A 27500-nucleotide genomic window follows, 5' to 3' on the forward strand; every position below is an offset into this window, starting at 1 on the left:
ATGTACTAATGTCAATGCGAGTACCGGGTGGCAGATAGCCTAGCGGTTAAGAGTACCGGGCGGCAGATAGCCTAGCGGTTAAGAGTACCGGGTGGCAGATAGCCTAGCGGTTAAGAGTACCGGGCAGGCAGATAGCCTAGCGGTTAAGAGTACCGGGCGGCAGATAGCCTAGCGGTTAAGAGTACCGGGCGGCAGATAGCCTAGCGGTTAAGAGTACCGGGCGGCAGATAGCCTAGCGGTTAAGAGTACCGGGCGGCAGATAGCCTAGCGGTTAAGAGTACCGGGCGGCAGATAGCCTAGCGGTTAAGAGTACCGGGCGGCAGATAGCCTAGCGGTTAAGAGTACCGGGTGGCAGATAGCCTAGCGGTTAAGAGTACCGGGCGGCAGATAGCCTAGCGGTTAAGAGTACCGGGTGGCAGATAGCCTAGCGGTTAAGAGTACCGGGTGGCAGATAGCCTAGCGGTTAAGAGCGTTGGGCCAGTAACTGAAAGGTTGCTGGTTCGTATCCCTAGAGCCAACTAGGTAAAACATTGGTCTATGTGCTCTTGAGCAAGGCATTTAACCTTTTTTGCTCATGTAAGTCGCTCTGGAAAAGAGCGTCTGTTAAATGACAATAAAATCGATACAAATAAATCAAAAATTACACATTGAGCTTTTCACACATCTTATAAAGAGGCATATACAGTTTTTTGTTGGTTTTTAGATTGAGATTTTAAACCAGAAGGTGGACTTGTTTCAGTGTGGATCCAAGGATAATCATTCCTGCCTTGATTTTCCTCTCTTTTATCTGGGTTTTCTCAACCCTTTCTCTCAGGTGGTCCCCGGTCCATTGTCTTACCTCTGGTTTCATTGGTACTGTGTATTTCTCTAATTGATCTTTTTATTTTTTTATTTTATTTCACCTCTATTTAACCAGGTAGGCTAGTTGAGAACAAGTTCTCATTTGCAACTGCGACCTGGCCAAGATAAGGCATAGCAGTGTGAACAGACAACACAGAGTTACACATGGAGTAAACAATTAACAAGTCAATAACACAGTAGAAAAAAGGGGAGTCTATATATACATTGTGTGCAAAAGGCATGAGAAGGTAGGCAAATAATTACAATTATGCAGATTAACACTGGAGTGATAAATGATCAGATGGTTATGTACAGGTAGAGATTGGTGTGCAAAAGAGCAGAAAAATAAAAATAAATAAATAAAAACAGTATGGGGATGAGGTAGGTGAAAATGGGTGGGCTATTTACCAATAGACTATGTACAGCTGCAGCGATCGGTTAGCTGCTCGGATAGCAGATGTTTGAAGTTGGTGAGGGAGATAAAAGTCTCCAACTTCAGCGATTTTTGCAATTCGTTCCAGTCACAGGCAGCAGAGAACTGGAACGAAAGGCGGCCAAATGAGGTGTTGGCTTTAGGGATGATCAGTGAGATACACCTGCTGGAGCGCGTGCTACGGATGGGTGTTGCCATCGTAACCAGTGAACTGAGATAAGGCGGAGCTTTACCTAGCATGGACTTGTAGATGACCTGGAGCCAGTGGGTCTGGCGACGAATATGTAGCGAGGGCCAGCCGACTAGAGCATACAAGTCGCAGTGGTGGGTGGTATAAGGTGCTTTAGTGACAAAACGGATGGCACTGTGATAAACTGCATCCAGTTTGCTGAGTAGAGTGTTGGAAGCAATTTTGTAGATGACGTCGCCGAAGTCGAGGATCGGTAGGATAGTCAGTTTTACTAGGGTAAGTTTGGCGGCGTGAGTGAAGGAGGCTTTGTTGCGGAATAGAAAGCCGACTCTTGATTTGATTTTCGATTGGAGATGTTTGATATGGGTCTGGAAGGAGAGTTTAGAGTCTAGCCAGACACCTAGGTACTTATAGATGTCCACATATTCAAGGTCGGAACCATCCAGGGTGGTGATGCTGGTCAGGCGTGCGGGTGCAGGCAGCGAACGGTTGAAAAGCATGCATTTGGTTTTACTAGCGTTTAAGAGCAGTTGGAGGCCACGGAAGGAGTGCTGTATGGCATTGAAGCTCGTTTGAAGGTTAGATAGCACAGTGTCCAAGGACGGGCCGGAAGTATATAGAATGGTGTCGTCTGCGTAGAGGTGGATCAGGGAATCGCCCGCAGCATGAGAAACATCATTGATATATACAGAGAAAAGAGTCGGCCCGAGAATTGAACCCTGTGGCACCCCCATAGAGACTGCCAGAGGACCGGACAGCATGCCCTCCGATTTGACACACTGAACTCTGTCTGCAAAGTAATTGGTAAACCAGGCAAGGCAGTCATCCGAAAAACCGAGGCTACTGAGTCTGCCGATAAGAATACGGTGATTGACAGAGTCGAAAGCCTTGGCAAGGTCTATGAAGACGGCTGCACAGTACTGTCTTTTATCGATGGCGGTTATGATATCGTTTAGTACCTTGAGCGTGGCTGAGGTACACCCGTGACCGGCTCGGAAACCAGATTGCACAGCGGAGAAGGTACGGTGGGATTCAAGATGGTCAGTGACCTGTTTGTTGACTTGGCTTTCGAAGACCTTAGATAGGCAGGGCAGGATGGATATAGGTCTGTAACAGTTTGGGTCCAGGGTGTCGCCCCCTTTGAAGAGGGGGATGACTGCGGCAGCTTTCCAATCCTTGGGGATCTCAGACGATATGAAAGAGAGGTTGAACAGGCTGGTAATAGGGGTTGCGACAATGGCGGCGGATAGTTTCAGGAATAGAGGGTCCAGATTGTCCAGCCCAGCTGATTTGTACGGGTCCAGGTTTTGCAGCTCTTTCAGGACATCTGCTATCTGGATTTGGGTAAAGGAGAACCTGGAGAGGCTTGGGCGAGTAGCTGCGGGGGGGGGGGGAGCTGTTGTCCGAGGTTGGAGTAGCCAGGCGGAAGGCATGGCCAGCCGTTGAGAAATGCTTGTTGAAGTTTTCGATAATCATGGATTTATCGGTGGTGACCATGTTACCTAGTCTCAGTGCAGTGGGCAGCTGGGAGGAGGTGCTCTTGTTCTCCATGGACTTCACAGTGTCCCAGAACTTTTTGGAGTTGGAGCTACAGGATGCAAACTTCTGCCTGAAGAAGTTGGCTTTAGCTTTCCTGACTGACTGTGTGTATTGGTTCCTGACTTCCCTGAACAGTTGCATATCGCGGGGACTATTCGATGTTAGCGCAGTCTGCCACAGGATGTTTTTGTGCTGGTCGAGGGCAGTCAGGTCTGGAGTGAACCAGGGGCTATATCTGTTCTTAGTTCTGCATTTTTTGAACGGAGCATGCTTATCTAAAATGGTGAGGAAGTTACTTTTAAAGAAAGACCAGGCATCCTCAACTGACGGGATGAGGTCAATGTCCTTCCAGGATACCCGGGCCAGGTCGATTAGAAAGGCCTGCTCACAGAAGTGTTTTAGGGAGCGTTTGACAGTGATGAGGGGTGGTCGTTTGACTGCGGCTCCGTAGCGGATACAGGCAATGAGGCAGTGATCGCTGAGATCCTGGTTGTAGACAGCGGAGGTGTATTTGGAGGGCCAGTTGGTCAGGATGACGTCAATGAGGGTGCCCTTGTTTACAGAGTTAGGGTTGTACCTGGTGGGTTCCTTGATGATTTGAGTGAGATTGAGGGCATCTAGCTTAGATTGTAGGACTGCCGGGGTGTTAAGCATATCCCAGTTTAGGTCACCTAACAGAACAAACTCTGAAGCTAGATGGGGGGCGATCAATTCACAAATGGTGTCCAGGGCACAGCTGGGAGCTGAGGGGGGTCGGTAGCAGGCGGCAACAGTGAGAGACTTATTTCTGGAGAGAGTAATTTTCAAAATTAGTAGTTCAAACTGTTTGGGTATGGACCTGGAGAGTATGACATTACTTTGCAGGCTATCTCTGCAGTAGACTGCAACTCCTCCCCCTTTGGCAGTTCTATCTTGACGGAAGATGTTATAGTTGGGTATGGAAATCTCAGAATTTTTGGTGGCCTTCCTGAGCCAGGATTCAGACACGGCAAGGACATCAGGGTTAGCAGAGTGTGCTAGAGCAGTGAGTAAGACACACTTAGGGAGGAGGCTTCTGATGTTGACATGCATGAAACCAAGGCTTTTTCGATCACAGAAGTCAACAAATGAGGGTGCCTGGGGACATGCAGGGCCTGGGTTTACCTCCACATCACCCGCGGAACAGAGAAGGAGTAGTATGAGGGTGCGGCTGAAGGCTATCAAAACTGGTCGCCTAGGGCGTTGGGGACAGAGAATAAGAGGAGCAGGTTTCTGGGCATGGTAGAATATATTCAGGGCATAATGCGCAAACAGGGGTATGGTGGGGTGCGGGTACAGCGGAGGTAAGCCCAGGCACTGGGTGATGATGAGAGAGGTTGTATCTCTGGACATGCTGGTTGTAATGGGTGAGGTCACCGCATGTGTGGGGGGTGGGACAAAGGAGGTATCAGGGGTATAAAGAGTGGAACTAGGGGCTCCATTGTAAACTAAAACAATGATAACTAACCTGCACAACAGTATACAAGGCATATTGACATTTGAGAGAGACATATAGCAAGGCATACAGTAATCACAGGTGTTGAATTGGGAGAGCTAGCTAAAACAGTAGGTGAGACAACAACAGCTAATCAGCTAGCACAACAACAGCAGGTAGAATGGCGATAGATTAGGCAGAGAGGGTCGGATTAACTACACACAGAGCCTAAGTGCGGCTGGGGCCGACAGATAAAACATAAACAAGCAGAATGGATTACCGTGAATTAATGGACAGTCCAGCCTGCATCAGCTATGTAGCCAAGTGATCAGTGTCCAAGGGGCAGCGGTGGATGGGGCAGGGAAGCTGGACTGGCGAGTGTTATCCAGGTTAGAAAACTAACAATGACTAAATAGCTTGTAGCCAGTTAGCTGGTTAGCTTCTGAAGGTTCTTGAGTGTGTTCTAAAAATGTAAAGATAATAGCGGTTCCGTATCACATTGGGTGAGGCAGGTTACCGGAAGGTATAAACAAATTAAAAATCGAAAAGGGATAGAAAGTAAATATGGGTTCAGTGAGTGTTTGGGACGCGGCGATTCAGATGGTTAGCAGGCCTGTGCTAACAAGCTAACAGTTAGTAGACGGTGCTAAACACGGTAGCAGTTAGCGGACCGGGCTAAACAAGCTAGCAGTTAGCAGGCCGAATTTGCAAGCAAGGAGATAGCAAGGGCTAGAGAGTTAGCCTTTGGGGACGTCGCGATGGGGGGAGTCTGTTTATTCCTCTTCATGCGGTGACATCAATGGACCGGTCGTGGGTCTGGATATTGTAGCCCAGGAGCTCAAAATGTTCCGTTTGCGATGGGAATCCGGGGGTGAAAAATAAAATAAAAGATAGGTCCGTTATGCTCTGGTTAGAGTCGCGTTGTTCGAACTGGCGAGAGCTTTCCGAGCTAAAGGTTAGCTGATGACCGGTTAGCTGACCGGTTAGCTGAAGACCGCTAGCAATGTTTTGCTGAAGCTGGTAGTTAGTTGGCTAGCTTCAGTTGAGGGGTTCCAGATCCGAAGTAAATATAAATACTTTAGGAAAAAAGCTACGTTGGGTGAGGCGGGTTGCAGGAGAGTATTTAGAAGAAGTTGAGGTTCAGCAAAAAGTTTTAAAGATATGTGAAGAAAAAAACGAAAACGAAACGAAAACAAACGATATATACAAGGAACACGACAACACGTCCTACTGCTACGCCATCTTGGAAGAACAGGAACATCTGTTAGTCTGTATTAAGTGTGTGCTTCATGTACCATGGTAATTCTCTTCAAAACAGGGTACAGAATAGTAGCAGAGTAGCAGGATGATGTCAAAACGACAACGTTTTGATGTCCCATGTTCCTATTATATTATATCTATCTCCTCCAACTATGTCCTGCTACTATCTCCTCCAACTATGTCCTCCAACTATGTCCTCCTACTATGTCCTGCTACTATGTCCTGCTACTATGTCCTCCAACTATGTCCTGCTACTATCTCCTCCAACTATGTCCTGCTACTATGTCCTCCAAGGATGTCCTCCTACTATGTCCTCCAACTATGTCCTGCTACTATGTCCTCCAACTATGTCCTCCAACTATGTCCTCCTACTATGTCCTCCAACTATCTCCTCCTACTATCTCCTCCTACAATGTCCTCCAACTATCTCCTCCTACTATGTCCTCCAATTATGTCCTACAACTATCTCCTCCAACTATCTCCTCCAACTATGTCCTCCAACTATCTCTTCCTACTATGTCCTCCAACTATGCCATTGGAGAATGAATGAAGGAATGAATTGATGGGATGAATGGTTTAATTAATGGTTGGGTGGGTTAATGAATGAATTAATTAATTAATTGATGGGTTAATGAACGAATTAATGAATTAATGAATCGATGGATTCATTAATTAATTAATGTATGTATATATGGATGGATGGATGAATGAATGGGTGAATGAATAACTGACTGAATGGGCTTGCGAGCTAGTGAATAAACCACAGAATGAACTAATTGTAATAAACAGAGGAATGAATGTCTGAGTGTTACAGAGTATGGATGCTGTCGTCCTCAGGTCTTCATTCCAAGTGTTAAACTGGACTTTAGCCATGTCCAATCTAAGTGTGGCTCCCTGGACAAAATCCAGTACGCACCCACCGGGGGAAACGTGAGTGTCTCAACACAGTGTGTCTACACACCCTGCTCTATCCAACCTCTCACTCACTAACCAACACAGTGTGTCTACACACCCTGCTCTAACCAACCTCTCACTCACTAACCAACAGGCATGGAGGATAGTGAATCGTGGTATCACTGTGACAGTGTTTTCTATTGTTTTGCTTTGCGTCTTGATTAATGAAGACATGGCGATTTGGATTTTTAATCATATTCCTTACTCAGTTTTCAGTTTAGTCTTGGCACAAAGCACAGCTACCTAACCTCGTAGTGGTTTTCAGTACAGTACCCTGGCTGTGCATACAGGGTCATCAAAAACAATCCTAAAATAGTATTTTAACACAGTCCTTTAAATAGTCTTTTAACATAGTCATTTACCATAGAGTTTCAACTGTATGTATCCTGTCACACCAGACAGAGACGTCACTCAAAGGACACCTGGCCCACCCACCTATTGTTCATCTAGCATCATGGACTGAATCAAAATAAACACTGAAGATCCATTAAAACACCTGTTCTCTGACTTGTCACTTAGGACGGGTGTTCTCTGTGATGTAATCAATAGCCACATTCCAGAAGGTCTGCAAAGCTGACATCTACCCAGGCGTAGTGAAATATGGTTCTGACTGCTTTGCAGATTGTCTGGAACACGGCCAATGTGTTTAGTGCTTGTTGTTGTGTTAGTGTCTGCTTTGATGTTCTATATTGATTGGTTTATTGTGGTAGATTGACTGGTTTCAGTTGATTGTGTGATGTCAGTGTTGTCTTGGGTGATGTCAGTGTCGTTTTGTGTGATGTCAGTGTCGTCTTGTGTGATGTCAGTGGTGTCTTGTGTGATGTCAGTGTCGTATTGTGTGATGTCAGTGTCGTCTTGTGTGATGTCAGTGTCGTCTTGTGTGATGTCAGTGTCATATTGTGTGATGTCAGTGTAGTCTTGTGTGATGTCAGTGTCGTCTTGTGTGATGTCAGTGTCGTCTTGTGTGATGTCAGTGTCATATTGTGTGATGTCAGTGATGTCTTGTGTGATGTCAGTGTCGTATTGTGTGATGTCAGTGTCATATTGTGTGATGTCAGTGTCATATTGTGTGATGTCAGTGATGTCTTGTGTGATGTCTACCAACTGTCTCTATTGAGTGAGGTGGTTTACAGTGGTTTTGTAGTGATCGCTATTCTTCAGGCAGTTTGTTTCACAGATTGATGATGTCATTAACCTGTTGAGTGCTACTTTCTGTTCTTCCTTAAATGTATGCATTTTTATTAATGATTTTTCAGTGAAGATAATTAGAATAATTATGGTAAATTCCGCATCATTTCAAGGTATTGTCCTACAGCCCTTCAGATCTAAAATGTGGCAGTCCCTTCCCTCAGTGCAGTATAAGACAGTGTCTGAATGCGCCTCTCGCAGGTCCACATTACCACCAAGAAGATAGACCTGAGCCACATCACCTCCAAATGTGGATCAATGTCCAACATCCGTCACCGACCAGGTAATCAGCACTTTTTTAGTTGATTCATTAATATTGAGTGATTATTTAATAGAGAGAGTATTCCAATCTTTTGGATGAACAGGGCATAAGAACAATACATTTCTAGTTACACTTTCATATATTACATGTTTATGCTTTACCTCAGACAAGTCACTAACTGTAGTTTAATTAGCAATGGAATATTAATCCTACAGGCATTTTGTCCTGTGTAGTTACATAGTTCAACTATTGCTTCTGTTTATATGAGTATTGATTCATTCATATCCTTTACTTCTCCTCTCTTCTTCTCTTCTTCTCCTCTCTCTTCTCCTCTCTCCTCTCTTCTACCCCTCTCCTCTCTCCTCTCTTCTTCTCTTCTTCTCCTCTCTCTTCACCTCTCTCCTCTCTTCTTCTCTTCTTCTCCTCTCTCTTCTCCTCTCCTCTCTTCTTCTCTTCTTCTCCTCTCTCTTCTCCTCTCTTCTCTCTTCTTCTCTTCTTCTCCTCTCTCTTCTCCTCTCTCATCTCTTCTACTCCTCTCCTCTCTCCTCTCTTCTTCTCTTCTTCTCCTCTCTCTTCACCTCTCTCCTCTCTTATTCTCTTCTTCTCCTCTCTCTTCTCCTCTCTCCTCTCTTCTTCTCCTCTCTCCTCCTCTATTCTCCTCGCTTCCTTCTCTTCTCTTCTTCTCCTCTCCCATGTTCTCTTCCTCTCCTCTCTCCTCCTCTTCTCTCTCCTTCCTCTCTACATCTCCTACAGGGGGTGGTAACGTGCGCATTGAGAGTGTGAAGCTGGACTTCAAGGACAAGGCCGAGGCCAAAGTGGGCTCACTGGCCAACGCCAGTCACACCCCCGGGGGAGGACAAATCATGGTGAGACAGTCTACAGTAAAAGGACAGTACAGGGTCATGTTCATTAGGCACCAAACAGAAGAAAACGGACTGAAACAGGGAGGGACTACCTGGACTTTTCCAATAAGGAACCCTCAATTTCGTTTTCGATTGCGAAACGTTTTAAAACATGTTCAGTTGCATGCCCTAATGGACACGACCTACAGTAGGTTTACATAGATGGCTTAGTAGTTTAGAGCATGGTGCTGGCAACAGCAGGGTTGTGGGTTTGATTCCAACATGTTCAGTTGCGTGCCCTAATGGACACGACCTAGGTTTACATAGATGGCTTAGTAGTTTAGAGCATGGTGCTGGCAACAGCAGGGTTGTGGGTTTGATTCCAACATGTTCACTTGCGTGCCCTAATGGACACGACCTAGGTTTACATAGATGGCTTAGTAGTTTAGAGCATGGTGCTGGCAACAGCAGGGTTGTGGGTTTGATTCCAACATGGGCCATGGTTAACCCCCCCTCTCTCTCTGTCTCTTTCTCAGATCGAGAGCCACAAGCTGACGTTCCGTGACACGGCCAAGGCTCGCGTGGACCACGGGGCAGACGTTATCACCCTGTCCCCAGGTGGCACCGGGGGTACATCCCCCCACCGTCTCAGCAACGTGTCTTCCACGGGTAGCCTCAACCTCCTGGACTGCCCCCAGCTGTCCACACTGGCCCAGGACGTCACCATGGCCCTGGCCAAGCAAGGCTTATGAGCATCCTGCCTCCATCGCCCCCTGGTTCCCGGTCCTCCATCGCCCCCTGGTTCCTGGTCCTCCATCTCCGCCTGGTTCCTGGTCCTCCATCTCCCCCTGGTACCTGGTCCTCCATCTCTCCCTGGTTCCTGGTCCTCCATCTCCCCCTGGTTCCTGGTCCTCCATCGCCCCTCGGACCTCCTGGATCCCTTGGACCCTTTCAACATTTCTCCGTCGGCCCTCCACTGCAACAACCCTTCGCCGTTGTCCCCCAAGATAAGAAACCAGATGACTCAGAGTATCAGAGTCCATCTTCCATCATTCCACTCCCCCTCTCGCTCCTCCATAGGAAAACATGCTATTTAAACTACCACCACCAGGGGGATTTTAATGACTGACTCTAGGATGTTTGTTCTTCTTCTTTCTGTTCTAAGGGATGTGCTCGACTCTGCTAGGGTGTGTTGTGTTGTTCTTTTGGCTTCTTTTCATTACATGTTGAACTTTCTTTGGGACATTACTGTAGATGACCAGTGTGCTAGCTAGGCATTGAAACAGGTACAGGGATAGTGTTGATAGGGTATTATCGGTTATCAAAGACTTTACAGTGATTCTTATTGTGTGGCAATGATCTCAAAGACATTCCATTTGGCCTAGGATATTAAGCGGTCCAGCCTGGTTTCATTCCCAACATACACTATATATACAAAAGTATGTGGACACCCCTTCAAGTTAGTGGATTCGGCTATTTCAGCCACACCCGTTGCTGACAGGTGTATAAAATTTAGCACACAGCCATGCAATCTCCATAGACAAACATTGGCAGTAGAATTGCCTTACTGAAGAGCTTAGTGGCTTATAACATGGCACCATCATAGGATGCCACCTTTCCAACAAGTCAGTTTTTCACATTTCTGCCCTGCCAGAGCTGCCCCGGGCAATTGTAAGCGCTGTTATTGTAAAGTGGAAACGTCTAGGAGCAACAACGTCTCAGCTGCGAAGTGGTAGACCACACAAGCGCACAGAACGGGACCACCAAGTGTTGAAGAGCGTAGTGTGTAAACATCTGTCTGTCCTCGGTTGCAACACTCACTACTGAGTTCCAAACTTTCTCAAGGAGCAACATCAGCACAAGAACTGTTCGTCGGGGGCTTCATGAAATGGGTTTCCATGGCCGAGCAACCGCACACAAGCCTACGATCACCATGCACAATGCCAAGAGTCTGCTGGAGTGGTGTAATGCTCGCTGCCATTGGACTCTGGAGCAGTGGAAATACGTTCTCTGGAGTGATGAATCATGCTTCACCATCTGGCAGTCCAACGGGAGTATCTGGGTTTGGCAGATGCCAGGAGAATGCTACCTTCCCCAATGCATAGTGCCAGCTGTAAAGTTTGGTGGAGGAGGAATAATGGTCTGGGGCTGTTTTTCATGGTTCGGGCTAGGCCCCTTAGGTTCAGTGAAGGGAAATCATAACACTACAGCATACAATGACATTCTTGACGATTCTGTGTCCAACTTTGTGGCAACAGTTTGGGGAAGTCCCTTTCCCGTTTCAGCATGACAATGCCCCTGTGCACAAAGCCAGGTCCATACAGAAATAGTTTGTTGAGATCGGTGTGGAAGAACTTGACTGGTTTGCACAGAGCCCTGACTTCAACCCCCATCAAACACCTTTGGGATGAATTGGAACGCCAACTGCGAACCAGGCCTAATCACCCAACATCAGTGCCCAGCCTCACTAATGCTCGTGGCTGAATGGAAGAAAGTCCTCGCAGCAATGTACCAACATCTAGTGGAAAGCCTTCTCAGAAGAGTGGATGGCTGTTATAGCGGCAAAGGGGGGACCAAATCTAGATTTGGGTATGTCATTTTATGTGAACATTTAAAAAAAGAGGTTAATGCCCATGATTTTGGAATGAGATGTTTGATGAGCAGCTGTCCACATACTTTTGATCATGCAGTGTATCTGATCCAGTATCCCAGGTCCTGTATGTGTCTCGTAGACAGGAGGCTGTTACGTTTGTGAACAACAATTAATCTACAACACAACACAATTCAATACAATGCAACATGTTACAACTGTAACGGTAAGAAATAGCTGTTCAGACAAGCTTGTTTCAATTCATTGGCAGACAATGGGATGTTTACTATTAGAATTGATTTTGTTTTAGTCATGTGACTATATGACTTCATGATGTAATTTGCTGAATTATTGGACAAAATGTGGTTTTGTTGAGTTTGTTTTATCTCATTAATAGTGCAAATGGTAGTGTTGATGTCACGGTGGCTGAACTAGATTGGCACATGCTGTCATGTCAAGTTACAATGCTATAAAACCCTCGCTTTCCAATAGACCTCTTCCACGAGCCATCAGGCTGCTTTTCTGCTTCAGTGATGTGAGCATTCATTTTACATACAGTAGCTCTGTGATTTTCACCAAACAGTCGCTGTTATGCTGACGTGACAAAAGCCAGTGAGTGACCTAATAGCACCGAGTTATAGACATTAAAGATCTAGAGAGTGAACACTGTAGCTAGGGACTATACTGTGTCTAGTCAGTGAACACAGTCTATAACCGCTTTGTACCAGCCTTAGACTAATACGTTTGCTTCCAATAAGCCTTTCTCTTACGTTTAGAGTAGCAAGAACATGGACCTTGAATGAGCTAAGGGCCTGCCGTCGCTTGTGTAACTACGCAGAACGTGTCTGAAGCTTTATATTTAAATAAACATTCCATGAAAAATAGCAGCTATGGTTGTACACTGTGAAAATGTCCCAGTCGGATCGTACGGACGGGACTTCCTGAGGAAAGAAGGTTAGAGTAATGAAGGGACGTAGTGGAAGGAAAAGGAAGTCATTCTCAACTTGTACGTGTTTGATCAAAATGTTCTAGCTTACTTTTATCTGTCACCATTTGTGATTCCCTCCCTCCCACCCCCAATTTCCAGATGTTGGTTACCCTTCAGTGTTTTTCTCAAACCCCTTCTTCCCTCCTCCTCCCCCTCCCACAACACTTTGCCTGTTTTAAGTCTATTTAAAGAGACCATGTAGATGTGCACACTTTACAATGTTTGAAACAATGCTGTTGACAAAACACTCCAACATAATAACAACAGGAATAAAATAATAAAATGAACTAAATACATTCGTTTGAAACATTTTCTGGGTCTTCCCAAATATAATGAGCTGTTTTTAAAATGTCATAAATGTGTCTGCATTACGTTATTGGGACTGTGAGTGCTAGATTGCATGCTACTGAGTGTCACGGGCGTCATGGTGGAATTGACCGACCAAGGTGCAGCGTGGTGAGCGTACATTTTCCTTTATTTATGTAAATGTCGCCAACAAAACAAGAAACAAAGAAACGACTTTGGCTATAGTGCCACCAACAAAGATAACTACCCACATTAGAAAACATAGAAACATAGAAATAAAGAAACTAGAATGCTCACCCTAGTCACACCCTGGCCTAACCAAAATAGAGAATAAAAGCCTCTCTATGGCCAGGGTGTGACAGAGAGAATGACAGAGAGAGAGCGAGAAAGCGAGAGAGCGACAGGGAAGAGATTATGTGAAGGGTAATTCATGGAGTCATTTTAGGTGATGTAATTTGGGAAGGCTAACTGCATGCAACGGATGTATTTGGGCCCATCTGAACAACAGATGTTGTTGGGCCAAAAGGTTGTGCCCATCAGAACAGATCACTGTCATGTTTTTTTTTTTAGATAACACGTTTAATAGCTGTACAGCCGACCAATAATCGTAATTGTGTGAATATCACTATAAGGTATTTGTGGGTTATTTTATTCCCCTTTAGTGACGTGTCATATCATGAAATGTTAATGTAATCAATACAGGGGTTTTATTTCAAGGTAATTAAACAACCTGTTGTTATTCATATGTTATTCATATGGGGATAGATTAAATATGTGTGGAGAAATACTCCAGCCTGAATGTGCCGCATGTTGTGTGTAAACCGATTCTGCTTTTATATCGGTGTTTTTTTCTCGTCGTTTAGCCTACTGTTCCCAGTAGCCGCCCCGGTCATACTCATGTTGGTAAGGAAGGCATCTGTTCTTACTTCCTAGTAGTCGTATTGCGTTTTAACAACCCCCCCCCCCCCCCCCCCCCCCCCCGCGCCGCTGTGTGATAGATCACTCTGCAGTTCCCCGCTGCCGCTGCTCCGAAGGAGGTGCTGAAACCATATAGATCTCGCTCTGTTACCTCTACCACCGCCGACATTTGCAGCCATTTTACACAAGCCGAACGGAATCATGTCGTGAGGCATCACATCACCTGGGACGACCGGACCCAGCTACGTCTGGACCGCGACAAGTCGACAAGATGGTGAAGCGGAAAAGCCTGGATGAGACCGACACGGAGTGCGGCAAGGGTATACCGTTCCCGATCCAGACCTTCTTGTGGAGGCAGACCAGGTTAGTGTCGTGACAGTCATTGATAACAGGTGTTTGCCGCTGCTCAGAATATACGGGGGTGAGATTATATGTCAACCAAGCTAACTCGCTCCCTTAGGTTGTAAATTAAAATGTGTGTTACATCTGTATAGAAGGTTTTTTATGTGAGTGTCAATCATTTTACTCATTATACACCCGTTGACAGGGTTGTCATATCAGGCAATGCGTCAGTTCATTTGGTTAGGCTATTGTAGCCTATTCAATACATCCATACATACAACAAAATGAAAAGAAAAAACCCTGAGAAAAACAGCTAGTTCTCGTTCTAGAGGAGGAGGAGGGGGGGCAGGCTAAGATGTCACACCTGTAGACATGGTTGGGATAAGGTGAAGGTGATTGCCTTATCATGCATCCGCTGTAACCTACGGCTGAAGCCATCTGACATGTATACAGTATGTTCACTGTTATTTCTAGAGGTAGGGCTAGGCTATGAGCGGTATAAGCGATCATATTTTATCATTTGGATGATACCACTGGCCGCTTGCACGAAGACGTTTTGGCATCTAGCTCCAACATTTGCGTCACAGCCTATTCAATTTACCCTATGTAGCTAATGATATTATTTTCAATCAATGATGTAATGAAAATTAAACACGCTCCAATGTTTTCATGATTGCAGCGCGTTTCTGAGGCCGAAGTTGGGGAAACAATATGAGGCATCTTGTGTGGTAAGCCATTTTCTTAATGGAATAGTTATGATTAGAATGAATCATCGCTCTGCTTCTCCCGCGGCCTCACCGCACCGGCGAATTAGGGGAGCATTTTCCAGTTGCATTTAGCAGATTGGAGTTTGATCTGTTACATTCTGTACCTTGTCCTTGTGTTTAAACTGTTATTACTATGAATTGTAGCTAGTTCAAACTCGTCTTTATAATTAATCTATACATTGTAATAACACGTCTTTGAGTGTATGACCATATAGTAAATTGGGCAATAACTCAGGCTTGCTGCTTTCCCCAAGCCATATTACTTTGCTTGAGGACACATATGGGCCACATCCACTGGCACTCAATGGCCCTTCAGTTTCTGGCTCAGAGACGTCACTGGCCCATGTTCATGAAGCATCTCCAAGTAGGAGTGCTGATCTAGGATCAGGTTTACCTTTTACATAATAACAAATAGGATTACATGGACAGGGGGACCTGATCCCAGATCAGCACTCCTACTCGGAGACATTTAATGAATACGGGCCACTGTGTCTCTCTCCTAGTCCTTTGAGCGGGTGCTGGTGGAAAACAAGCTCCACGGTCTCTCCCCGGTGCTGTCGGAGGCCATCCAGAGCATCTCTCGCTGGGAGCTGGTCCAGGCCGCCCTGCCCCACGTGCTCCACTGCACCGCCATCCTGCTCTCTAACAGGAACAAGCTGGGTAAACACACATGGACGCAGACACACACATGCATGCACAGGCACGCACACAGACACGGATACAGTAATACAGACACACATACAGTAATACAGACACACATACAGTAATACAGACACGCATACAGTAATACAGACACACATACAGTAATACAGACACACATACAGTAATACAGACACACATACAGTAATACAGACACGCATACAGTAATACAGACACACATACAGTAATACAGACACACATACAGTAATACAGACACGCATACAGTAATACAGACACGCATACAGTAATACAGACACGAATACAGTAATACAGACTAGCATACAGTAATACAGACACACATACAGTAATACAGACACGCATACAGTAATACAGACACGCATACAGTAATACAGACTAGCATACAGTAATACAGACATGAATACAGTAATACAGACATGAATACAGTAATACAGACATGAATACAGTAATACAGACATGAATACAGTAACACAGACATGAATACAGTAATACAGACACGCAGACAGTAATACAGACACGCATACAGTAATACAGACAGGAATACAGTAATACAGACACGCATACAGTAATAAGACACACATACAGTAATACAGACACGCATACAGTAATACAGACACGCATACAGTAATACAGACACGCATACAGTAATACAGACAGGAATACAGTAATACAGACACGCATACAGTAATAAGACACACATACAGTAATACAGACACGCATACAGTAATACAGACACGCATACAGTAATACAGACACGCATACAGTAAGACAGACACACACACAGTAATACAGACACACATACAGTAATACAGACACACATACAGTAATTCACACACACAGACATACATACACAGACATGCATACACAGACATGCACACACAGACATGCATACAGTAATTCACACACAGACACGCATACAGTAATACAGACATGAATACAGTAATTCACACACACTCAGACATACACACACAGACACGCATACAGTAATTCACACACAGACACGCATACAGTAATACAGACATGAATACAGTAATTCACACACACTCAGACATACACACACAGACATGAATACAGTAATGCACCCCCCCTCCCACCACACACACACATGCATCCCATCACACCAATCAAACACTAATCTCTGACCCAGGAGTGTCAAAGTTATTTGGCCCGCGGGCCACACTTAAATGGCCAAAATTTGTCCTCTATCCATTACTTTTTGAAATTTCGATGCTCCCTAACTGTCTAGCTTTCGTATCGATAACTGTTATCAAGCTGGACAGAGGGAAGAGACTGTAAATGACTGTTATCAAGCTGGGCAGAGGGAAGAGACTGTAAATGACTGTTATCAAGCTGGGCAGAGGGAAGAGACTGTAAATGACTGTTATCAAGCTGGACAGAGTGAAGAGACTATAAATGACTGTTATCAAGCTGGACAGAGGGAAGAGACTGTAAATGACTGTTATCAAGCTGGACAGAGTGAAGAGACTGTAAATGACTGTTATCAAGCTGGGCAGAGGGAAGAGACTGTAAATGACTGTTATCAAGCTGGACAGAGTGAAGAGACTGTAAATGACTGTTATCAAGCTGGACAGAGTGAAGAGACTATAGATGACTGTTATCAAGCTGGACAGAGTGAAGAGACTATAAATGACTGTTATCAAGCTGGACAGAGTGAAGAGACTGTAAATGACTGTTATCAAGCTGGACAGAGTGAAGAGACTATAAATGACTGTTATCAAGCTGGACAGAGTGAAGAGACTATAGATGACTGTTATCAAGCTGGACAGAGTGAAGAGACTATAAATGACTGTTATCAAGCTGGACAGAGTGAAGAGACTGTAAATGACTGTTATCAAGCTGGACAGAGTGTAGAGACTGTAAATGACTGTTATCAAGCTGGACAGAGTGAAGAGACTATAGATGACTGTTATCAAGCTGGACAGAGTGAAGAGACTGTAAATGACTGTTATCAAGCTGGACAGAGTGAAGAGACTATAAATGACTGTTATCAAGCTGGACAGAGTGAAGAGACTGTAAATGACTGTTATCAAGCTGGACAGAGTGTAGAGACTGTAAATGACTGTTATCAAGCTGGACAGAGTGAAGAGACTATAGATGACTGTTATCAAGCTGGACAGAGTGTAAATGTCGGACCATTATAATTTCTACACGGTTTCGATTTGGTTTTATTAAGTAGTTAAGCGGATTCTGTGCTCCACAAAGCATTCCCGGAAGTATTGCAATGTTGGGCCTCTGGGTTTAGGGCCTCTGTGATCAAACCACCAGTGGGCCGCATTGAACAGGCCATATGTTTGACACCCCTGCTCTGACCCCTCACCCCTAACCCCCCTCTAACCACAGGTCACCAGGACAAGCTGGGCGTGGCGGAGACCAAGCTGCTCCATACCCTTCACTGGATGCTACTGGAGGCGGCCCAGGAGTGCAACCAGGAGCCCAGCCTGGGCCACGGATGGTCGGGAGGCAGCAGCAGCTCAGCCTTCCTCCAGCCAATGGGGATTGGGAACCAGGGTTCCCCGCCAGCCAGAGGTGGCCAAGGTGGCCCAGGATCAGGGACCGGTTCTGGGTCAGGAGCGCCACGCTGTAGTGGGTCCCTGGAGGAGGATGAGCACGCCCGCACCAAGCTCTTCCACAAGAGCATGGCCACTGTGGAGCTGTTTGTCTTCCTCTTTGCTCCCCTCATTCACCGCATCAAGGTACCTCTGATTCATCCTTCCTGCTGGACTACCGCCTATTGATCTGTGTGGATAGATGCTGTGGTTGTGTTTCATGGCTCTGGGAATGCTTTGGTTCCCTACTGTGTTTGTGTGTCTGTGTGTGTTTGTGTGTCTGTGTGTGTCTGTGTGTGTCTGTAAACTTTTTCGCTGTGTTGTCTAGGAGTCTGATCTGACTTTCCGATTGGCCAGTGGTCTCATCATATGGCAGCCAATGTGGGAGCACCGGCAACCTGACGTCCCCGCCTTCTCTGCCCTCATCAAGCCTGTGAGGAACATTGTGACAGGTGAGACACCCAGAGGACACCAAAGAAAGCGTGTAGTACTGACTCTATGGAATCATATGAGTTCTACTCTGCTGTTTTACATGAGACATTAGTAATATCCAAACCAAATACCATAGTAACAAAAGTTATATTTTAGTCTATTCTACAGTCTAGACCCTAAAAGGGATCTTCTGCCCTGTCCATAGAGGGTTCCTGGAACCGAAAAGAGTTCTTCAAAGGGACCTCTTATGGGGACAGCCAAAGAACCCTTTTGGAATCCTTTTTTTACTAAGAGTGCATTCTATTCTATTCTATTAGATTATATTCTGTTAGATTCTATTCTGTTAGATTCTATTCTATTAGATTCTATTCTGTTAGATTCTATTCTGTAAACTACCACCTGTTTTGTCAACAGCCAAGAGGAACTCCCCGGTGAACAACCAGTGTAGCCCCTGTGGGTCCAGAAACCAAGGCCCCATGGTGAGTGTTCGTCTCAGGCAGCAGTGTGACAGCTGTACCCCTCCTCCAGCCCCCTCTCCCCCCCAGGGCCTCTGCTAATATTGTTATCACTCCCAAGTGGCGCAGAGGTCTAAGGCACTGCATCTCAGTGCAAGAGGTGTCACTACAGTCTCTGGTTTAAATCCAGGCTGTATCACATCCAGCCATGATTGGGAGTCCCATAGGACGGCGCACAATTGGCTCAGCGTTGTCCGGGTTTGGCCGGGGTAGGCCGTCATTGTAAATAATCATTTATTCTTAAATGACTTGCCTAGTTAAATAAAGGTTTTAAAAAATTCCCCTTGCTGGTATGATCTGTGTGTGTGTGTGCGTAGCATCTGATTAGAAGAGACTAGAAACCTCTTGACTGACAGACTCTTATTTGCTCTGTCTGCAGGGTTTCCAGGTGGTCTGTGAAACGGCCCAATCAGATTCATCCTCCCCCGGGGCTGGAGAGCAGAGCTGTCGCCGCGGCAACTCAGTGGAAAGAGGTGGGCCGTCAACGCGACAGGCTCCACTCGACAAAGGGATCGCCAAGAAGAAGTAAGCCGTTATGAACTGTGCAGTTCATACAAAACACACACACACACGACATATGATACATGGAACATGTGAACAGTAAGGAGACATTAAAGGGATTGGTACAGATACAGTGGCAAGAAATTAATGTGAACCCTTTGGAATTACCTGAACCTCTACATAAATTGGTCACAACAATAGACAAACACAGTCTGCTTAAACTAATAACACACAAACAAAATATACTTTTTCATGTCTTATTGAACACACCGTGGAAACATTCACAGTACAGGGTGGAAAAAGTATGTGAACCCTTGGTTTTAATAACTGGTAGACCCTACTCTGGCAGCAATAACCTCAACCAAAAATGTTCTGTAGTTGTGGATCAGACCTGCACAACGGTCAGGAGGAAGTTTGGTCCGATCCTCTTTATAAAACTGGTTCAGTTCAGCAATATTCTTGGGATGTCTGGTGTGAACCGCTCTCTTGAGGTCATGCCACAGCATCTCAATCGGGTTGAGGTCAGGACTCTGACTGGGCCTCTCCAGAAGGCGTATTTTCTTCTGTTGTTGATTTACTTCTGTGTTTTGGTTCGTTGTCCTGTTGCGTCACCCAACTTCTGTTGAGCTTCAATTGACAGACAGATAGCCTAACATTCTCCTGCAAAATGTCTTGATAAACTTGATGATAGCAAGCTGTCCAGGCCCTGAGGCAGAAAAGCAGCCCCAAACCATGATGCTCCCTCCACCATACTTTACAGTTGGGTTGAGGTTTTGATGTTGGTGTGCTTTGCCTTTTTTTCTCCACACATAGTGTTGTGTGTTCCTTCAACAACTCAACTTTAGTTTCATCTGTCACAGAATATTAAGCCAGTAGCGCTGTGGAACATCCAGATGCTATTTTAACTTCAGACGTGCAGCAATGTTTTTTTTGAACAGCAGTGTCTTCATCCGTCCTCCCATGAACACCATTCTTGTTTAGTGTTTTATGTTTTGTAGACTCGTCAACAGAGATGTTAGAATGTTCCAGAGATTTCTTTGTCTTTAGCTGATACTCTAGGATTCTTCTTAACCTCATGAGGCATTCTGCACTGTACTCTTGCAGTCGTCTTTGCACGACGGCCACTCCTAGGGAGAGTAGCAACAGTGCCGAACTTTCTCCATTTATAGACAATTTGTCTTATCGTGAACTGATGACCATCAAGGCTTTTAGAGATACTTTTGTAACCCTTTCCAGCTTTATGCAAGTCAACAATTCTTAATTTTGGGTCTTCTGAGATCTATTTTGTTCAAGGCATGGTTCACATCAGGCAATGCTTCTTGTGAATTGCAAACTCAAATTTTGTGAGTGTTTTTTATGGGGCAGGGCAGGTCTAACCAACATCTACAATCTCGTCTCATTGATTGGACTCCAGGTTAGTTGACTCCTGACTCCAATTAGCCTTTGGAGACGTCATTAGCCTAGGGTTTGACATACTTTTTCCAAACTACACTGTGAATGTTTAAATTATGTATTCAATATAGACAAGAAAAATACAATAATTTGTGTGTTATTAGTTTAAGCAGACTGTGTTTGTCTGTTGTTGTGACTTAGATGAAGATCAGATCTGATTTTATGACCAATTTCTGCAGAAAATGATTCCGAAGGGTTCACATACTTTTTCTTGCCACTGTATTCGTTGTTTGAATCCCAGATTGCCCCTTTAATGGAACTGTCATGTCGCATGCATATGATGTTGTATGAAGGTGAAGGCATTGCTGTCCAGTATAGTAGCCTGACTGACTGTAACGTTACTATTATACAGGACTAGTACATGTTGACCTTATAGCAGTCTAGAAAGAACAAACTGGCTGCATTCATCTAGATTAATGTTATATAATGTAGCCTGCAGCTTCACCTGTTCATCATAGCTTAGTATGGCTCAGTAGCTCACAGCACACACACACACACACACACACACACACACACACACACACACACACACACACACACACACACACACACACACACACACACACACACACACACACACACACACACACACGAGCGCTCATTCAGAGGTTCCACTCCATCCCTTGTGTATTATGATCAGTATAATGAGTTACAACTTGTTCCTCTCAGCCTCCCAGGCAGACACCAGATATAGACAGAGACTGAAACAGATCTGTCTCTCCCTGTCTGCCTGCTCTTACCAATGAGACACTTTACCCAGGGTAATGATGCTAAACTAACATGGTGCATGTCTAATGCTGGCACTGCCAGTGTGTGTGTGCATGTCTGATGCTGGCACTGTCAGTGTGTGTGTGTGTGTGTGTGTCTAATGCTGGCCCTTCCAGTCTCCAACTCTGTACATTGGCCCAGAGCATCAGGCATAATAATGGATAGACATTGCCCAATTTGACCCTCAGACCCACTGCCCAAGCTGACCCTCAGACCCACTGCCCAATTTGACCCTCAGACCCACTGCCCAATTCAACCCTCAGACCCACTGCCCAAGCTGACCCTCAGACCCACTGCCCAACCTGACCCTCAGACCCACTGCCCAATTTGACCCTCAGACCCACTGCCCAAGCTGACCCTCAGACCCAATGCCCAACCTGACCCTCAGACCCAGTGCCCAACCTGACCCTCAGACCCACTGCCCAAGCTGACCCTCAGACCCAATGCCCAACCTGACCCTCAGACCCAGTGCCCAACCTGACCCTCAGACCCAGTGCCCAACCTGACCCTCAGACCCAGTGCCCAACCTGACCCTCAGACCCAGTGCCCAACCTGACCCTCAGACCCACTTCCCAACCTGACCCTCAGACCCAGTGCCCAACCTGTGCCCGCTTAGGGGGAAGAATAACGATTTGGATTTAAATGATTTGGCATGCATCCAGTTAATGATGAATTCATTTTAGGGTAAAACTGTGAGTGTTGAATGTAAGAGTTTATACAACAGGTTGGTCTAATCCTGGAAGCTGATTGGTTAAAAGAGCATTCAAGCCGGTGTCTATTCCGCAAGTTACCACCAGCTAAATCTATGACGTTAAAATGCCTATTTACTCTGTTCCATCTGACCGAGCAATCCACTGTCTCATTAGCCCAGCCAGACAATGTATAAACATGATCTCCACTGTAAAAAGCATAGACTAGCAATTGGTTTTCAATAGCGGAGATTTGTATAAAACCTGCGGTCTGTCTCTCTGACATCTCCAGCTGTCTCACAGTAATGAACGTGTAGGGGTCGGGAGTAGGGATGAGACAAGACAGGCGGGCAGCGTTTCTCAACTAGTCGAAATCATGAATCTGCTGGCATAATATTTATGGATATATATACAAATAAATGTCAAATGAATCTAAATGCAGCTAGTTTGCAGTCTTTCCAACTTCAGTTTGAAGTGAATGTGTAAGCTGTGTTGTTGGCTAGCTTCCCTGAACAACAGTGTCTCTTTCCAACTTCAGTTTGAAGTGAATGTGTAAGCTGTGTTGTTGGCTAGCTTCCCTGAACAGCAGTGTCTCTTTCCAACTTCAGTTTGAAGTGAATGTGTAAGCTGTGTTGTTGGCTAGCTTCCCTGAACAGCAGTGTCTCTTTCCAACTTCAGTTTGAAGTGAATGTGTAAGCTGTGTTGTTGGCTAGCTTCCCTGAACAACAGTGTCTCTTTCCAACTTCAGTTTGAAGTGAATGTGTAAGCTGTGTTGTTGGCTAGCTTCCCTGAACAGCAGTGTCTCTTTCCAACTTCAGTTTGAAGTGAATGTGTAAGCTGTGTTGTTGGCTAGCTTCCCTGAACAACAGTGTCTCTTTCCAACTTCAGTTTGAAGTGAATGTGTAAGCTGTGTTGTTGGCTAGCTTCCCTGAACAACAGTGTCTCTTTCCAACTTCAGTTTGAAGTGAATGTGTAAGCTGTGTTGTTGGCTAGCTTCACTGAACAACAGTGTCCTGACAAGAGAGCACATGTTCTCTGCCGGAAGAAGTCGTGCATCATTAGCTCATTCTTATGAAGGTATCTTAATACATTTAAGTAGAAAACAGCTTAAACAAATGCAAATGCAGCTACTTTTCTGTTATTATGACTGCAATGTTTGACCTGACTGTAAGTTAGCCATAGCCATTCAAACAATGCAGTCACAGCCATACACTGTCTGAAATCAGTTGATGATAGGACTCAGACAAGTTGTAACTACAACATATTCTGATATTGTATCATATAACAGCACTCTCAGCTTTCCAGGAAAGGAAACATTTTGACATTTATGGTCTGTTTACATATATTTTAGAGGCTATATATATACATAAACTTTGTATAAAACCTGTATAAACTGTAATTATATAACAATATTTTAGGTTGACAATAATTCTGTTACGCAATTTCTGATATATCACATGCCTATTTCACTTTTATTCTCCATCAGTAAAATCAGGATTATGTCTCTACTGCCATTCATTCACATTAGACTGGGTTGGATTTCTCCCTGTCCAATATGGCTGCCATTCATTCACATTAGACTGGGTGGGATTTCTCCCTGTCCAATATGGCTGCCATTCATTCACATTAGACTGGGTTGGATTTCTCCCTGTCCAATATGGCTGCCATTCATTCACATTAGACTGGGTTGGATTTCTCCCTGTCCAATATGGCTGCCATTCATTCACATTAGACTGGGTGGGATTTCTCCCTGTCCAATATGGCTGCCATTCATTCACATTAGACTGGGTGGGATTTCTCCCTGTCCAATATGGCTGCCATTCATTCACATTAGACTGGGTGGGATTTCTCCCTGTCCAATATGGCTGCCATTCATTCACATTAGACTGGGTTGGATTTCTCCCTGTCCAATATGGCTGCCATTCATTCACATTAGACTGGGTGGGATTTCTCCCTGTCCAATATGGCTGCCATTCATTCACATTAGACTGGGTGGGATTTCTCCCTGTCCAATATGGCTGCCATTCATTCACATTAGACTGGGTGGGATTTCTCGCTGTCCAATATGGCTGCCATTTTCACCCCATTCTGAAACTTTTAGGGTTTATGACAAATCCCCTCTAGTAATTTAATAGGATCTCTATACTGTTTGAATTCAGTAATGCAACACATTCAATCATAGGTTCCATCAGAGGCGGACTGGGACCAGAAATCGGCCCTGTCATTTCTAACACACCGGACAATGTTTTTCCTTGAGGCCCCCATATCGGCCCATTTTTTTTTCTTGAGGCCCCCTGGGCTAAAAATCGACCAGCCCATCTTGTATTTGCCCAAAATGCCATATGGACAGTCCACCCCTGGTTGATTTAATGTGGATATTGGGTATGGAGAATGAGAGAGATGTCTCCCAGCCATCCTCACCTTAATGCAGTGTGACAGCAGAGTGAAACAATCCATCTCTCTTCATGAGATTCACATTTATAGGACTTCCAGCTGTGAATCTAAATAAGCTCTCTCCCCTGATTAATACAGCTGACGTACAGCTCCGGTGTTGCCATGCACTCCAATCACTCCTTCCCACTGTGATGCGATGCTGATGCAGTTTCCATGGCAACCCCTGCTGCAATGGAGGGAGTCCAGGTTGGGCAGTGTCTCTCCTGGGGGTGGGTGTATGTACGTCACTCAGTCGCCACAGCAACCTCTCCACAACACCAACCGAAAGCTTTGAGTGTGCGTGTGTCGTTTAGACAGTGTAACACAATACTGCTCCTGCATCCTGTACTCTGACATTGATTCTTCTAGTATTGACCGTCTCAACCCGACTCAGTTTAATAGTACAGCTAAGATGAAATGCTTCCCCCTCCCTCCCTCCTCCCCCTCTCTGCTTTCACTACAGTATAAATCTAATTCTATTGTTGTGGTGCGGTGTAGCCCTGTATATCGGCTCCTTTGCCATGCACCAGGGCTGTATTCATAAGGCATCAAGCGTAACCAAGATAGATTGAAACAAGGAGGGGCTCCCTGAGCATGTCCAATAAGAAAAGCTAGTTTCGTGTCTCATTGTAAACTGTTTTTCTACAGTGTGACTTAATAAATATGAGCCACCAGCCAGTGACCTTCATCTCGGCTGCTGAGCTAAAGTCTTATTGATAGTGGGCTCACGTAGGCTGAAAATCCAGTCTCTAAATCTCCACAGAAACACACGCTGCAGGGCCTTGTTATTTAACACACGCTACAGGGCCTTGTTGTTTAACACACGCTGCAGGGCCTTGTTATTTAACACACGCTACAGGGCCTTGTTGTTTAACACATGCTACAGGGCCTTGTTGTATAACACATAATACAGGACCTTGTTGTTTAACACACGCTACAGGGCCTTGTTGTTTAACACATAATACAGGGCCTTGTTATTTAACACACGCTACAGGGCCTTGTTGTTTAACACATAATACAGGGCCTTGTTGTTTAACACACGCTACAGGGCCTTGTTGTTTAACACATAATACAGGGCCTTGTTGTTTAACACACGCTACAGGGCCTTGTTGTTTAACACATAATACAGGGCCTTGTTGTTTAACACATGCTACAGGGCCTTGTTGTTTAACACATAATACAGGGCCTTGTTGTTTAACACATGCTACAGGGCCTTGTTGTTTAACACATAATACAGGGCCTTGTTGTTTAACACATGCTACAGGGCCTTGTTGTTTAACACATAATACAGGGCCTTGTTGTTTAACACATGCTACAGGGCCTTGTTGTTTAACACATGCTACAGGGCCTTGTTGTTTAACACATAATACAGGGCCTTGTTGTTTAACACATAATACAGGGCCTTGTTGTTTAACACATAATACAGGGCCTTGTTGTTTAACACATAATACAGGGCCTTGTTGTATAACACATGCTACAGGGCCTTGTTGTATAACACATGCTACAGGGCCTTGTTGTTTAACACATAATACAGGGCCTTGTTGTTTAACACATAATACAGGGCCTTGTTGTTTAACACATGCTACAGGGCCTTGTTGTTTAACACATAATACAGGGCCTTGTTGTATAACACATGCTACAGGGCCTTGTTGTTTAACACATGCTACAGGGCCTTGTTGTATATGGGTGCGTAGCATGACTAGGGTCCCATATGGGTGCGTAGCATGACTAGGGTCCCATATGGGTGCGTAGCATGACTAGGGTGTTCACCCACGGTGCTCAGAATGACAGAAATCACATTTAGAATGTGGTAAATCATAGTAACAGAACATGCAAGTCGAGGATGCAACGATGTGTGGTCCTTACCAAATTCTAATGTGCACATTGACCATGTTAGAATAACTGTCCATATTTACTTTACAGTTACCCAAATACAGGTGGGCCGAGCTTGTAGCGTCATACTCCAGGCTGCTTCAGCAAAGTACTGAGTAAAGGGTCTGAATAATTAATTATGTAAATGTGATATTTACACTTTTTATTTTTTTATACATTTGCAAACATTTCTAAAACCCTGTTTTTGCTTGTCATTAAGGGGTATTGTGTTTAGAATGATGAGGTAAAAAAACAATTAAATCAATTTTAGAATATGGCTGTAACATAACAAAATGTGGAAAAAGTCAAGGGGTCTGTGAATAAATTCTGAACGCACTGTAAGTGATGAACGTGGCAGGAAATGATGGGGACTGGTAATTTCATTTGAGGCAGATGCAAGTGATTTCAGTCAGAGATTTACAGATTGTTCTTTGCAGAGCTAGAACATAATATCAGACATCAATCTAGTTTTTTTTTTGGAGGTGCTGATTTGATCATTTGAGCTCAGTTAGGCTGTTTACAAATCATAAACTACAGTAACAAGTCCTGCCTTTAACAACTATTTGCAAAAGGCCGGGTCCAGGCCGGGTCCAGGCCGGGTCCAGGCCGGGTCTAGGCCGGGTCCAGGCCGGGTTACTGTAAGGCACATTGTGATAACTGCTGATATCAAAAGGGCTTTACAGATTCATGTCACTAACTTCCTCCCACCCTCTCTCTCTCT

The 27500-nt window shown here is 45.0% G+C and overlaps 2 protein-coding genes across 35 annotated transcripts in view; both read left to right on the forward strand.

Annotated features, from left to right (window-relative positions):
* The window catches only part of LOC118965239 (microtubule-associated protein tau), a 106653-nt gene extending 93818 nt beyond the window's left edge, over positions 1 to 12835 (forward strand). For 31 of the 34 annotated variants that reach the window (XM_090239677.1, XM_090239700.1, XM_090239678.1 and 28 more), the window contains 4 exons: positions 6553 to 6645; positions 8059 to 8140; positions 8873 to 8985; positions 9498 to 12835. In XM_090239677.1, the coding sequence (XP_090095803.1) occupies positions 6553 to 6645; positions 8059 to 8140; positions 8873 to 8985; positions 9498 to 9713 (504 nt within the window). In that variant the 3' untranslated portion in view covers positions 9714 to 12835. The remainder of the gene's footprint in view (positions 1 to 6552; positions 6646 to 8058; positions 8141 to 8872; positions 8986 to 9497) is intronic. The other 3 variants (XM_090239681.1, XM_090239690.1, XM_090239710.1) reach the window with 2 other exon arrangements.
* Positions 12836 to 13702: 867 nt separating this feature from the next.
* The window catches only part of LOC110497049 (protein unc-80 homolog), a 107842-nt gene continuing 94044 nt past the window's right edge, over positions 13703 to 27500 (forward strand). The window contains exons 1-7 of the mRNA XM_090239711.1: positions 13703 to 14126; positions 14785 to 14833; positions 15376 to 15532; positions 17912 to 18264; positions 18446 to 18569; positions 18964 to 19028; positions 19444 to 19589. Coding sequence (XP_090095837.1) covers positions 14035 to 14126; positions 14785 to 14833; positions 15376 to 15532; positions 17912 to 18264; positions 18446 to 18569; positions 18964 to 19028; positions 19444 to 19589 — 986 coding nt within the window. The 5' untranslated portion in view covers positions 13703 to 14034. The remainder of the gene's footprint in view (positions 14127 to 14784; positions 14834 to 15375; positions 15533 to 17911; positions 18265 to 18445; positions 18570 to 18963; positions 19029 to 19443; positions 19590 to 27500) is intronic.

Source organism: Oncorhynchus mykiss, chromosome 7 (genome assembly GCF_057628025.1).
Source record: "Oncorhynchus mykiss isolate SJ-2025 chromosome 7, ASM5762802v1, whole genome shotgun sequence".
NCBI classification, from domain to species: Eukaryota; Metazoa; Chordata; class Actinopteri; order Salmoniformes; family Salmonidae; genus Oncorhynchus; species Oncorhynchus mykiss.